Source organism: Chlamydotis macqueenii, chromosome 16 (genome assembly GCF_036417535.1).
Source record: "Chlamydotis macqueenii isolate bChlMac1 chromosome 16, bChlMac1.mat, whole genome shotgun sequence".
Lineage (NCBI taxonomy): Eukaryota > Metazoa > Chordata > Aves > Otidiformes > Otididae > Chlamydotis > Chlamydotis macqueenii.
In genome coordinates this window covers 4419893-4433447 of record NC_141571.1, presented here as the reverse complement: position 1 = coordinate 4433447, position 13555 = coordinate 4419893, and the positions used below count along the sequence as shown (strand labels likewise).

Sequence of the window (13555 nt, the reverse complement as noted above, 5' to 3'; positions counted from 1 at the left end):
AGGTCAGAGCTCAGAGGGAACCCACACAGTGCTCCAATAAGCAATCCAGCAAGCACAGGCGTGCACCACTCACACATGGTACTGCTAACAAATATTCAAATAATGTGTCCGCAAAGCAAATGAACCCAAGACCCATTTAATAGTGAAAGCAGAATATTAAAAAGTTAAAATAAAAATAGAGTGGCCCTTCAGCTCCTCAAATCAAGTCAGCAGCGGGTAAAGGATAAACAGAACAGGAAACAGAGTATTTCAGATAGTACAGTTTAAAGAGAAAAATGTTTTGTTATTCACTTTACAGTTACTTGTACAATAACATTAGCAAACATAACCCATAACATTTTGTAGTGCATTTGTCAGTTTACTTTTGTCATGTGCCCTCAGTGATTGTCTTGCCTGTAAATTCACTCCAAAAAAGGAAGCTGTTTACAGGTCTCAATGGAAAGAGAATGATTCGGATATTCCTAGACCCAGCCAGAACAGCACACTTTACAGTGCTAAGACTAAAAGTCTTAATTCCGTGTAACAAGCTGCACAAAGTTCTTTGAAGCAATCCCAAAAGAAAAAATACAGGAGGTATGCTGCATCAAGACACTGAACTCCAAGTCACCTCATCTCCCACAAGTGCAAAAAGAGAACAGTTCAGCAGTACATTCCCATTAATATTCTTGTAGGTCCAATATATCAAGGTTTTACTTCCAAATATTAGAAACATTTTCATCAGGACTGTACCTAAAATGGGTACAGCTATCTTGGAGTGCTCAGTTGCTACTTCCTGGCCTTGGTTTTAAAAAGATGCTATTCTGAGAATGTGTATATATGTATATATATATATAAATATATAAAATGTATGTACCTACACAAAGACATGAGAAGATAAACTGAAGAGCTAGTTAGCTCAGTCCATTTCAGAAGGCTTAGACAATGGAAAAAAGCATACAGTTGAAGATAAGAGCCTGCAACTGCTCCAATAGACCCTTCACAACTTTAGTGGAAGGGTAATGTATAGATCTCTGAAGTCAGAATAAAATTAGCTTTAAGGCTCTTCATAGAAGTTGTTTCCCCTCATGCTAAAGTAGAAATAAAAGACAATATTAAAAAGAAAAAAAAAATTTGAGTATACCTTGATGTAAGCTAAGTCTCCAAAGCCACTCTGAGCAAGAACAGTCTGACTCAGATTTTTTTCCAAGTTTATATAAATTAAAGCCAATCCTAGAAAGCAGCAAGAAGCTTACTTTTCAGGTTAGACAACCAGAATGAAAATGAACCTTTACCACTAATGCATGTAAGAGGAACATGCAAGTAGTTACAGTATAAATAAACCTCTGAGTTTTTTTATTGCTTAAGTTGCAGAGTATAAAACAAAATGCTGGAGAGTGATGTACACATGTAGTAAAAGTGCTGGAAGGAAGTGGAAGAATCAGCAGGTACGAAGTGACTGCAGTTTGAGACTGGAGCTTGTGTGTTCTGCATTCAGTGCAGTAATCATTTATTCAGAGAAAAGAGTGAAACGTCCCGGAGGCTGCGCAGGCTGGCACTGATGTCACGCCGCTGTTTTAGATTGCATCTTCCGGTGTATTGGGTCATGTAGTTTTCAGGCACACGTCCCCCCCGGGATAGGATATCCACCATGTGGCTAAGCTTCGACCTGATGGTCGAGTAGTGGAATTGCCTCTCTTTATGCAGTTTTTGGAAATATTCTGCCCTGTGACTGCCAGAATATTCAAAGGACCGGAGAGAAGATAGTGAGCCAGTAGAGCTTGCAAGAGAGCACTGGGATGATGATGAAGACAGTGATCGCAGACTAGAATTTGACACAGTCTTTCCAGACAGGAAAGATCCTTCTTTTGACAGCTTTCTGGGAAGCACAGGTGTTTCTGTGTACCCGTCTTCCTTTGTCTGCGTCACTGCAGTCTTCAGCAAAACTGAAGTCTGAGTGCCCGTCACTCTAGCAGCGACAGAAGCCTGAGTGCCAGTTTCTGCCGTTACAACATTGGTCTGCGTGGCAGCATTACAGGCAGTCGCTGCAGGCTTCTCTTCCCACGGGCCAGTTTGAGTTGATGCGCTTTTCCGTTCCACTGTGGCCACTTGATCGCTGAACCACTCCTCTTCACACAGGCAAGACTGCCCCAGGTTACAAGGTTTGCCTTCAGGGGTATCTTCAGGTAGATCTAGTTCTTTCAACAGTTTCTTTGGAGTACTAGACAATCTGGCAAATTCCGCGGTCAGGTTGCCTTCCACAGTATATTCTTTAGGGGACTCCATTCTGTTCGCCAGGTGGTCAAATATCCCACTGCTCCTGCAGCCGGATGGCCACTCGGGGCTGATGGGCATCGACTGGGCGTAAAGAATCCTGAACTGGAGGTCAAAGTGTTCAACCACTTGCCCTGACAATAGCAGCAAGTTGCTGCTGTTCAGCTTCCCATCGGACCATGTGAAACTATTGAAAACAAACCAAGACTCACAGTTAATCTCCAGTGCATTTCGACACACACAGTTACAGGTAGCAAGACTCAGCTTAGAAGTGCTGTGCGTAAGGAAAGAATAAAGCAGATAGACTACTCACTCTCTCTTCTTCAGGAAGAACTCTATTTAGCCATAGCCAAGTGCTTTGCTAGCAATAAGCTGTGTAAACCAGTTTTCCAAAGCTGCTTCCAGTTTTGCGTTAGTCCCACTTAGACTCAGCTAGTCCACTCGCCACTGGCATTCATTCATCCCAGGCAAACAGCAAAGTTCATGCTTCTTTTTTGCCAGAACTCCCCCTTTCCGCCAGCAGACCCCAATACTCGCCTGTAGGAGCCTGTTGTCACTCTAATGCCATCAATTAACATGAACTTCTCATGGACTTTCCCAACAATCTTGGCGCCTGACCTCATGTAGTATATGTTCCCCGTGAGAGTTCGAACCCTCAGCAGCTGTTTCAGAAAAGAAGGGAAAAAATAACATTGGATTTAAGTTAACTTCCAAAAAGTTTTGATTAGCAATTTAACCTAAAAGCAGCTATACTGTACCACAAAAACATAAAAGCAAACGGCACCCACTCACGTTTAGTACTCACACTTTCCTGCTCAGGACGAACTCCTAAGTTCTTGCACATTTCTAAGAAATGCGGCAGAAAGTCCTGGTCAAGAAGGATATAGACAGGGACTTTGCGGTTTTTATAGGCATCCTGAAGGTCACTGAAGATATCAATGTCTGTGAAGGCATCCATCACAAGGGCAATCACCTGCAAGAAAAGTGACAACACTTGTTCAAGGGCTTTATTTTACACAAGGCTAGACCACTGCCCCTCCCAGCCATTTTCTCCTGCTGCTGTCATCGAGGCCAGATGCACATTTCTTTGTCCTGCTGGGTTGGCCCTGGCAAATTAGGAGAGATTTCTATATTCCTGCAATGTTTCTGTAAATTCACTGTGCCCTAGAGTGCAAAGCATAAGCCTGAAGAGGTTTCTCCCTCACATCTGCTCCTGCTTTTGTACACTTTCACAGCCTGCTTTCCTACATCATCTCTTGTTGTCTGGCCTTTTGGTAACACCAGAGAAGCTATCACAAGCAGAATCGGGAACCCAGACAAGCTGTCTCCACTCCTGTTCTCCCAGCGCACCATACCTGCTACAGAGAGCCACTGCCTGCAGGAGAATTAGCTTGAGTGGCCTCCTCACTGTCCCAGCTGAACTTCTCACAAACCCCAACTGATTTATCTTTGTGTGGTAGGAAGGAAATGCTGTCCCTATATAAGTTATCAAGGGATAAACTAGTTCTGTGACAACATAGAAACTGAATGCACTATTTCCAGACACTTACTAGATGTATTCCGAGTTTCCATTCTATACCTTCACAAGAAATCCTTCCACTCACTCAACTCAACAGTTCTTTATAAAAGGCAAGTCCTGAGGTGGGAAGACTTTCTTTCAATGAGCCTAAGACAAGATGACAGTCCTACATTTATGAACAGTCTCTCCAGGTAATTCAGAGCCACATCGCGCACAGTTTGAGTGCTAAAATTCTCACCCTTCAAAACCAGGAACACACATCTGTGTGGGGACACAAAGGCATAAAGGACTTGGCTTCATGACTTATTTTTCCCATTCTCTTTCTATTAGACCAGCATTGAGGACAACGATTACACAGCCGCTGTGGGTACCTGGCACCTGCCCTTATCAGATAACAGGGCATCCACGCACCGCTGCAACGCAGATGCTCTGTGTGCGGCACTGCCTGTACTCAGAGGGAACGTTTCCCACAGGAACGGGCTACGCTTCGCATTCACACCTGCGCCCTGCTCCCTAAGGGACTGGCTCCATACAGATGGGTTCTCAGGTGTAACACACACAGGCACGTTGGTATTTCTAAATAAAGTTAGTTTATGCTTGTACCCCTGGCATGTCTCCTCTGCTTTTCTCCACCCTTGTCTAAGTGTCAAAGAAGATAAAGAAAATTAAGATCCTTTTGGCAGGACCAGATGAGTAAGAAGTTAACCCCTGAAAACAGCGCAGCAGGTACATAATTCTTGTAACCTCGGAAAGAAACACTGGTGCCTTCAAATTACTACTGCTCAATTAGCAGCACATTCAAGTTCTAATCCCAGAACTGGCAGCTGAAAAAGAAATACACTTTTACTCAAAATGAGCAAAAGTACAGTTATGTTTAGAAGAGAGAAATAAAACCCTTTTCTCTACACTCATCCATTCAGGATAGTGGAGACAAGATAGCAAGTGTCCCCTTTAGCCACTCAAGCTAACTGCATTTGAGCAAGCCAAGAAGAAACTATACAGCATCTGAAGTTTTCCTGTTCCTCACGTTAACCCACAGAACTCAGACATGACTGAGCAACATTGCACAGGATTGGATATTCAGTAAATTATAGAGGGTCAAGATTTCTCTCCATTCCATAAAAATGCTCCCTGGGTCAGATACGTACAGAGCGTTGGCAGGAACAGCTTGGCTCAGTGCGAGGGAACGCATTTGGCAGGATGCTACAAGCAAGGACATTACAAACCAAGTACAGCTTCTTGGAGAAATAGATGCTTTCATGGAGTTTACCTGAATCACCAGACCGATTGGTATCTATCTATCTATATCTACATACATGTCTTGTGTAGATGTGAACAGAGCTTCCTCTGTGACCGTTTCTGGCAAGAAGCCCATCGTTCACGTCATCCTCACACACCCCCTAAGCTTCTGCGCTCAGAAGCAGGCAGGAGCTGAGCTCAGTTGCTGGTTCAGGCTGTGCCATGTGCGAGGAGATGTTAGGCACAGAGCCAGGGGTTGCTTCACCTGGCCACCTGCAGAAGAAGCTACACATTTAAATTTCAGCTAAGCCAATCGAATGGCTGCTAACGAGAAGGGTGGTTCCCTTCTGAGGAGGACAGTTGGAGGCTATAAACTCAGGTAACACAATGAGTTATAGAGAACAGTTAGAAGATACTACTCTGCGTGATTTTTTTTTTAAGCCATGTTCTGCATCAGATCAAAACCATCCACTCCTGTAGGAGGGAAGTCCTGTTAAAAGCAGGTCTGCATGTTACTGAGGGGCGATAATGAGGAGAAAGAGATAAAGAGATATAATCATAGGGTTACGCCTGTAGATATTCTTCTATAATAAAGGATATGACACAGAAAAGAACAGTGGGACGTTTCTGCAAGCGAACCTGTCTTGCAGAGCACATCAGCAAGGATTCTGGCGGAGGAAACCCTCTGCTCTGTACAGCAAGATCAGCTCGAAGCCAGCGGGTGGTTTGGCCGCGGACAGCAGCAGCGGCCTGCACCGGGGAACTCTTGGTCACCTCCGGAGCAACGTAACTGCCACAGCGAGGCCTCACGGGCGTAGCGCGCAGACCGAGTGCCACTCGCTGCGTAAGGACAAGCGCAGCCTCCTGAGGGGGTTTCTCTGCTCCACAGCCCGCTTAGCATCACACGAAGGAGACGCCCATCGGTACCGCCGGTCATGTCTGCCCCCGTTCGCAGACCCGCCGGAGGAGGGCGCCGGGCCGGCCGCTTTCGGGGGGCGCCGCCGGCAGAGCCCGCACCCCCATGGCCTCCCCCGCACACTGACCTGCCGCGCGGAGCGGATCTGCCGCCGCACCGCCTCCTTGCAGCAGCCGTAGCCGCTCTCCCCGCAGCCCGGCTGGAAGTGCGCCTCCACCCGCGTCAGCCCGCGGAACGCGCCGCTGGCGAAGCCCGGCCAGCCCAGCTCCAGCGCCGGCGGCTCCAGGTCCGAGCGCTCGGGGAAGTAGGTGAGCGAGGAGGCGTCGAGGGAGGCGCCGAGCGAGGGCTCGCCCGCCGGCTCCGGGGCGGCGGCGGGCGGCCGGGCGCCCCGCGCGATGGCCTGCACCTCGGGCTCCGACAGGAACGGCGCCAGCTGCTCCCGCCGCAGGAAGGCCCGCAGCGCCTCGGGGCCGCCCGCCACCAGCTCCTCCAGCGCCAGCCGCTGCGCCTCGCTGTACGGCCCGGGCGGCTGCGGCGGCCAGCGCCCCGCGCCCTCCTCCAGGCACTGCGACGGGTTGGCCATGGCGCGGCACGGCTCAGCCTGCCCCGGCCCCGCGCCTTTATAGCGGCTTTGAATCCAAACAGCGCCGCCGCCGCCGCCGCCACTGGGGGAGCCGCGCCCCGCCCCGCGCCCCGGTTGGCTGCGGCGAGGGTGGCCCGGCCCCGCCGCCCGCCCGGCTCCGGTGCAGCCGAGAAGCGGCGGGGCCGGCGTAGCTGTTCGTCGCGGAGTCGGTGCTGGGTGTCGGGCAGCCCCCGTTGGTGCCCGGCCCTGGAGGCTGCACGCCCCCGCGGTCCCGTCCTCAGCCTCCGGAGGTGCCCCCGGCCTCCGCGCCGACGCCCTTCCGTGCGGCCTCAAGGCCCGACCCAGACCGGCCCGGTGGCCAGCCCCGCCGCGGGGCCTGGCCCTCGCTGCTCCCCTCGCCCACCATGTCCCGTCAGGCAGGACTAGGAGGGCAAGGGTGCTTTTGCCTTCGCCAGAATCAACCCCCCTTGAGAACCCTCGTAACGAAGCACATGAACAAATACCAGGCCTAATACCTTGGACATGACAAAGTCCAGAAAAGACAGTTACAGTTTTGACCCTTTTGCTTGTTCCCATCATGAATTACTGCTACCTGCTGAAAATTAAGAAGTTTCACCTACCCACTGCCTAGATTTACTCTTCTACACAATTCCTGGCTGTACTTAAGAGAGTGGCAGAGACATTTAAGCAGAGTCCCCAAAACGTAAACCAAGTAAATAAAAGTCAGTGGCATTTCTGTATTATTAAAAGAAATTTAATATAATCTTTAAATTAAAAAATTCAATTCTCTATTAAAGACACTGAGTCAGGTGCTAATACTGTCGGACATACCCTTTTGGCATGAGTTTTACATACAATTTAAGATTTTATGCATTGCTTCAACATGTTAAGAAACCATCTTTTCATACTTAGAGTAGCAATAAAGTCAGTTCCATACAATATCAAATATCCTTTTTAAAAAAAGTTTTAAATATATTAGACTCTGATTGCCAAAATGCCATTTTATACACAAAGCTGCTAATACAATATACAGTTCTTACATTATTTTTTTTTCACATAAAATACATTTCATCAAGTTTTATTTGTACATCGTTTACTACCGATGGATGGAATTATGCGTTATTGCAGAAGGCTTGCCGTCGTTTGTTAATATCCCGTACACGCAGCAGTCGCACCGAGCTGTACCAGGGTTACCGACGCTCCTCTCGTCCACTCTCACACTGCAATCTGTGGCCTGAAGACATAGAGGTGGCAATGCTAAGGCTGCATCTGCACCGTTTAAAATCCCGTATCTCCCCTCCAGCTGCGGGTGGAGATAATTTTGTTGGTGTAGGTTTAGGGAGCAGGTATCTTGAGCAGAATCTCCTCTGCTACAGCTTCCGCACTTGAAATACAGCAAAATATTCTAGGTGGTAGTTGTGCCACGGCAGACGTTGCCAGTGGTACTCGAATTGTGTGGGTGGACTGAAAAGTCCATTACCAGTTTGGCCAACATGAAAATAGCAAAATAAAGCTGAAGAACAATCAGGGACAACAAATTCTGTTGTACAGCCACAAGGCAAAACAAACCAAAAAAACGTAAATATTAGCTGTGTTCTGTAGCAAGAGGCTAGACCTTGCTGCTACAGGCATATTCTGGACTCTGCCTGCAGAGAACTGCTGTAACAAAGTAGGTCAAGGTGATTTGTTAAAGTAGAATTAAGACCCTCTGCATTTCGTCTCTGTGCATCTAGGAAGAGAGAACCGGCGACCATGAAATAAACTCCAAGAGCAAATAAAAACTTAAAAAGCTGGTACGCTCTGAACTGTTAACCCCTCGCTAAATAGTCTCCAAGTTAAAGAACAGCACTGTACAGTCACCACAGACGTTTCAGAGACTAGTCACCGAGTCACCTTTAGCAAGTACGATAAGGCACGGAAATACCCAGACGTAGGGAGAACACTTCCAGCAGATGGACAGCAGTTCACCTATGGCTCTCTGCAGACCTGTGCTACTGCGTTCCCCGTTAAGATACTCCTGTTTCATGGTATTGCTGATTTAGTTTCAGCAAAGATTTGGGTAAACAGAGCTCCAAGATTAAAGCAAAAGGACACTAAACAGATGCTGTAATGACATTTGGGAGCTTGTAAGTGTTTTCAACCCCATGAAATAAGACCCTGCTCAATAAACTTAAGAATTCACTGCGTCCATTGAGTATTGCACTGATTCATTATTGCTATTGCCCTGCCGTGCTCCTCTCCTTCCCTACCAGGAGTTCCTTATCCACGTGGTTTTTCAGCCACACCTGAAAGATGGTACAGAATCAGCTCTTCCCAAAACTGGGAGGGTTTTAAGATTCTAGAGCACCACAGAAGTGAGACTAAGTGGGCTAAAATCGCATCACTTGGTACGTGAAATACAGACCCCGGTCCGACGTCAAACAGATCCCAGCATGGTACTTAAGCCCTTATCTAACATTTCCGTGCTGGGACTTTCTTGGTTGAGCTCAGTAAAGCAGAGATGCTGTTTTGAGAGATACCATCTTCTCCATCTAAAAAAAAAAGTCTTTCAACATCTAAAGTAAAGCTGCTCTCATAAACTGGTTAGTTTGCTGGAAACAGTCAGCATACAGGAAGGTTTCTCAAGCAGAAGGGTTATTCTCATGTGCAGCTCTGCCTGCATAGACCCTACATCCACCTTCTCAAATCTTTGTGTAGTCTCTATGAACAACTACAACCTTTAGCTTCCTGCTAACAAAAATGGGACTCTAATCTGATACTGAATCTGTACTTAGATGTACATCGAGCCTAAAAGCACTGAGTATAGCATAAAAATCTCCAAATCTTCCCCTAATTCAAGTGCTAGATATGCCAGTCACAACATGATTTCTAGTTTCTACAGCTTCTCAGATCCGATGAAATAGTCAAGTGCCTTCTGCTGTGTACTTCACAGCATTCCACTGGGATGGCCTTTAAAATACATAGATATAAAAAACCCCTGTTGTTGTAACACTGCTAAATTTTATAATAAAAAGTCCTATTCCTAGAGGTAGGCTTCTAGAATGCACGTATAAGAGTATCTCTGTGTTTATTATTCCCTCAAAAGCCCGTTTGTCTCTACCAAACAGTTTACCAGAGGCCAGTTAAATATCCAGTTTACAGAATTGCTCATCCCAGACCTACACCCGACAACTCTGCATGCAGCAGAAATTGCCAGCTCCTTCCTTGAGGGCTGCCAGTGCCCCACAGGCAGCGACCAGTGTATCCAGAATGTCACCAACACATAAGCATGAATCCAGTTCAGGTCACTCTTCAGCAACCTTTACAAGTCCCGCTGTGATGCAACTTTAACCCAAAGCCAGTGGTAAACAAACACTTGGCATGAATATGAAACATATCCTGGAGGATTTATCAATCACTGACTCTGCTGTCTGAATAAGAATTGATTACATCTCATCAGACACCACTAGACTCCAGTGAGCACGTTAGCTTAGTGCTAAAGCCAGAAGAGCTGTATCACAGTCAATTTTACAATCACAATACAAAGTCCCATTAGGGAGATGTTTTGTAATCTAGAACCTGTAATATCTTTCACCTGATAGTAAATCAGTTATTGGTTTGCTCAAGATCACAGCTAGAGTGATGAGTTCTTGGAATTTTACATATAAACGGAGTGAAATAGCAATGGACTAAAAGCTGTTTGTCTAAAATGGACTGGCTTCCTAAAGTTTTAACGTATTAACAACCCTCAGTGAAAGCAAGCCTCCAACTGCTTAACACTGCTGCATTCAATGGTCTTTCCACATGCTTGGAGTTAGGCAGGATTCAATACACTCAGTAGCACAAAAGTGCTTGGAGAAGGAAAAGGGCCCGACGACTCCTTCCCTGGGAGGGAAGGCCTCAGCTGGGCCTGAATTTTGGACCTCTTCCAACCTAGTAGATAGCACCAAAAAACAGTGGGTTCAGAAGTCTCATTAAGATGGACACAGAGAGACAACTCCCACCACCATGGGAGAAAAGAGGCACCTGAAAGATCATCTCCCCCCGTTCAGCAATACCCAGGCTACACTTGGTGCTACCCTAGAAAAGTTTTCTCGAGGTAATCAGAAGACCCACTGTTAACCACACACAGATGCGACAAAGTCTTTCCAGTTACCAAATCATCTTCTTTCTACTAGAGAATGTTTTTAAATCCCTTACAGCACAATAATATTTCCTATTTTTATATCTAGCCTATGCGTTTCAATAATGGAGGAAGCCCAACTTCTCTGAATGTTTCAAAACATAAAAAGAAACCTCCTGCCTTTAACTGAACAGAGGTTTTAACAAACATCAGATCAACGACTACCATTTTCTAATTTGTTCCTAAGACTGGTGAGGGAGGACAATTGTATCTTGAGGGTTCAAATGACTAAACTGTCAGCCAGCACAGCATGGTTGTGGTGGTGACACAGCCACCTCTGCCGCCTCGAGGAGCTGAGAATGAGGAGCCCAAAGCCCTGTGTCATAAAATACCCAGCCCCAGCGACGGGGTAGATTTGATGGGGAGCAGAGGGCAGCACTTAACAGTCACTAGCAGCCTAAATCAATTTTTTACAGCCTAGAAAAAAGGAAAAGCTGTGAGCATTCCCAAAGGAGGAGTACGTGTGAAGTGTAATATTGATGTCTAACAGCTGCCAGCTAAAAGGAAGATTGGTGGAAGCTGCATGTGCTGTTGCTTGGCTGAAGGACAACCACATGAGCTGGATTTAATCCACTGATGGCTTACAGACACCCACACAGGCTTATGTTTTCAGAGTTTGGAATTTAAACTGCCCAAAAAGACACATATTCATGCGAGCAAAGAGTTATGTGTGCAATAGCCCCTCTGGGCAGAAAAAGGGTTGATGATTTACAGTTACTCCTGTAGATACAACTCGTTGACTCAACTGCGGCCAGTTCCTCAGAGCTGAATCCCACAGGACGCTCTCACCTTCCCCAGGTACGCAAAGCCTTAACTTGCTGAGCCAGTGCCAAACCCCAGATGATGCCACGCTGGTGTTTCTCAGGTCGTCTGTCAGAGCCAACATGAACTGCGCCCAAACGCTGGTGTTGGTGTGCCAGCCGCTCTACAGCGGAGAGGCTTTGCCAAGTACTGCACGGCGCTGGGCAACTCCCTTACACATGGAGGCATTTAAGTCTTCTTCCAACACCTACTAACCACTGCTGACAACTTCAGCATGGGAGCTGCAAAAAATAGACAAAAAAAAATATCCTGCCCTACTGCGATGTTCAACTACCAAAGCAATGACGTAACATGAATTTATCAGCCAAAGACTGCAGGTTAACGCAAGTGTCATAACACCTAGGGAGATCAGAAACACTTCCCTGACATTTCCAGATGGGTGTCGGCAAGCCTTTCCTCCTCATCCCTCCCTAGCCCTGTGCTTCTGGAAACCCAGGAAGATCAGAACGCAAAGCATACTGCCCTTAGTATCTGTGCTGAGCGTACAGAGTAAATAAACAGAATCAATAGGAAAATGAGATCAGCAAAAGTCTTTTCAGGTTTAACAAATTAAGAGTCTAAATAGTACAAATAAGGTTTTAAAATTACTTATCCCAATATAGACCTTTGTCAGTATTTTATTGCAGTTAAATTCTATTGCCAGGGCCCCTTATTGCAACATCAGTTTTAAAGCCTAGTGAGTGAAGCCTGTTCCAGAAAAAGTTCTGCTTAGAACCTGGTGGCAGTCTGCAGTGATGAGTTTACATGAGCACAACAGGACCCAACCAGTGCAGTTTGTGATGGTGAGCTGTCACTGCAAGGAGATAACACCTTGCAAACTTCCTAAAGCAAGCGCAGCATCTACACCTGCTTGTTGCTCAGGCCCCGTAAGTGCTGGATCCAGCCGTAGGGAAAACAGCTCTGTCCACTCTTGCAAACCCCATGTGGGGGCTGATCTCCTCTCCAGGACATACGCATCACCCAAGAGTGAAAATTCAGGTCGGAACTGTCACCTTCCAGAAGCTTGGTGACTTACAGCAAGAGGCTCAGATGCAAAGATTTTAATTCAGATCCTTTCTTCGTTCCAAGACATCTCGTGACTTCCCAAGGATGGGGAGGCAGTGCACCATACCTTCTTCCTCAGGAAGCAAGACTAGGGCGACTCTTTTTACATCCTACTGATGCACATCCCTTCCTCTCCTAAGTGCCTTGCTCCACCTGCGTTACTCATTCAACTGCCACAGAAGTAATTGGCAGGGTAAAGTACAATTCAAGATGCACGAGGCCGCTGCAGTCAGGATGTCTATAACCAAATTCTCCCTTTGGAATGCAAACAACCTGGCCACTGCAATGGATCCAACCAGCCCACCCACGTCATCTTTCCTCTGGAGTGAGAAACAAATGGGACTAGGAAATCCTGCAGCACCCATGCACCTTCTCTTCCATTTCCTCCATGGGAGCTTTGAATTTCAAGAGGGGGGGATCACCACTGGACACTGTGTAATACACTGAGGTCCCGTTGGAGCTGTAGGGAGAAGTCCGGGATCCGATTAGGTGTGACTTGGCCTCACCGCTGTTCTCCGCAACTCCTCCCATGCCACTGCCGAAGTGGGTGCTGAGGAAAGGGTGATTGAGGAGTTTGGCTGCAGCCCGCTGCCGCTTAAGTTCGGAGAGCGTTTGGTGGTTATGCTCCTTGTAGGCACCCCAGAACTGCTGGGCGTCAGGGAGCCCAGGGTTGCCGTAGGGCAGCATGTGGCCTGGGTTACTGTCGGGGTCAGCGTGCATACTCCAAATGTCCCCGTTGGAAAAGGTGTACTGGTAAGCGCCGGCTGATGCCATGAGTCCATTCTGGAGGGGGATTTCAGAGTCACACTGGGTGCTTTTGTTCGCTAGCTCCGGAAGGAGGGAAGAGTTCTCCAGCACTGAATTCTGAAACAAGAAGACATGAAAGAAGAGCATCTTCCCTTGTCCCTCATAACCCAGTTCATTCCTGTGACAGCTTCCTAAGCCTGCTCACACCAAGCCCTTCCACCAGACAGGTACTGCTGCACAGACAAGGAATTCACCCACTGATGGGACCCTACA

General features: G+C 47.1%; 2 protein-coding genes across 6 annotated transcripts in view; both read right to left on the bottom strand.

Annotated features, from left to right (window-relative positions):
* Positions 1 to 1289: 1289 nt before the first annotated feature.
* SACK1D (scaffolding CK1 anchoring protein D) lies at positions 1290 to 6507 on the bottom strand. Its single transcript, XM_086760753.1, has 4 exons — positions 6052 to 6507; positions 3056 to 3223; positions 2788 to 2912; positions 1290 to 2437 (listed from the first exon to the last, which is right to left on the bottom strand). Exons 1-4 carry the CDS (start codon positions 6505 to 6507, stop codon positions 1483 to 1485), a joined length of 1704 nt encoding a protein of 567 aa, XP_086616879.1. The 3' UTR covers positions 1290 to 1482.
* Positions 6508 to 7245: 738 nt separating this feature from the next.
* Positions 7246 to 13555, bottom strand: part of PPP1R16B (protein phosphatase 1 regulatory subunit 16B) — a 61581-nt gene continuing 55271 nt past the window's right edge. For all 5 annotated transcript variants that reach the window (XM_086760896.1, XM_086760899.1, XM_086760894.1 and 2 more), the window contains one exon: positions 7246 to 13399. In XM_086760896.1, the coding sequence (XP_086617022.1) occupies positions 12878 to 13399 (522 nt within the window). In that variant the 3' untranslated portion in view covers positions 7246 to 12877. The remainder of the gene's footprint in view (positions 13400 to 13555) is intronic.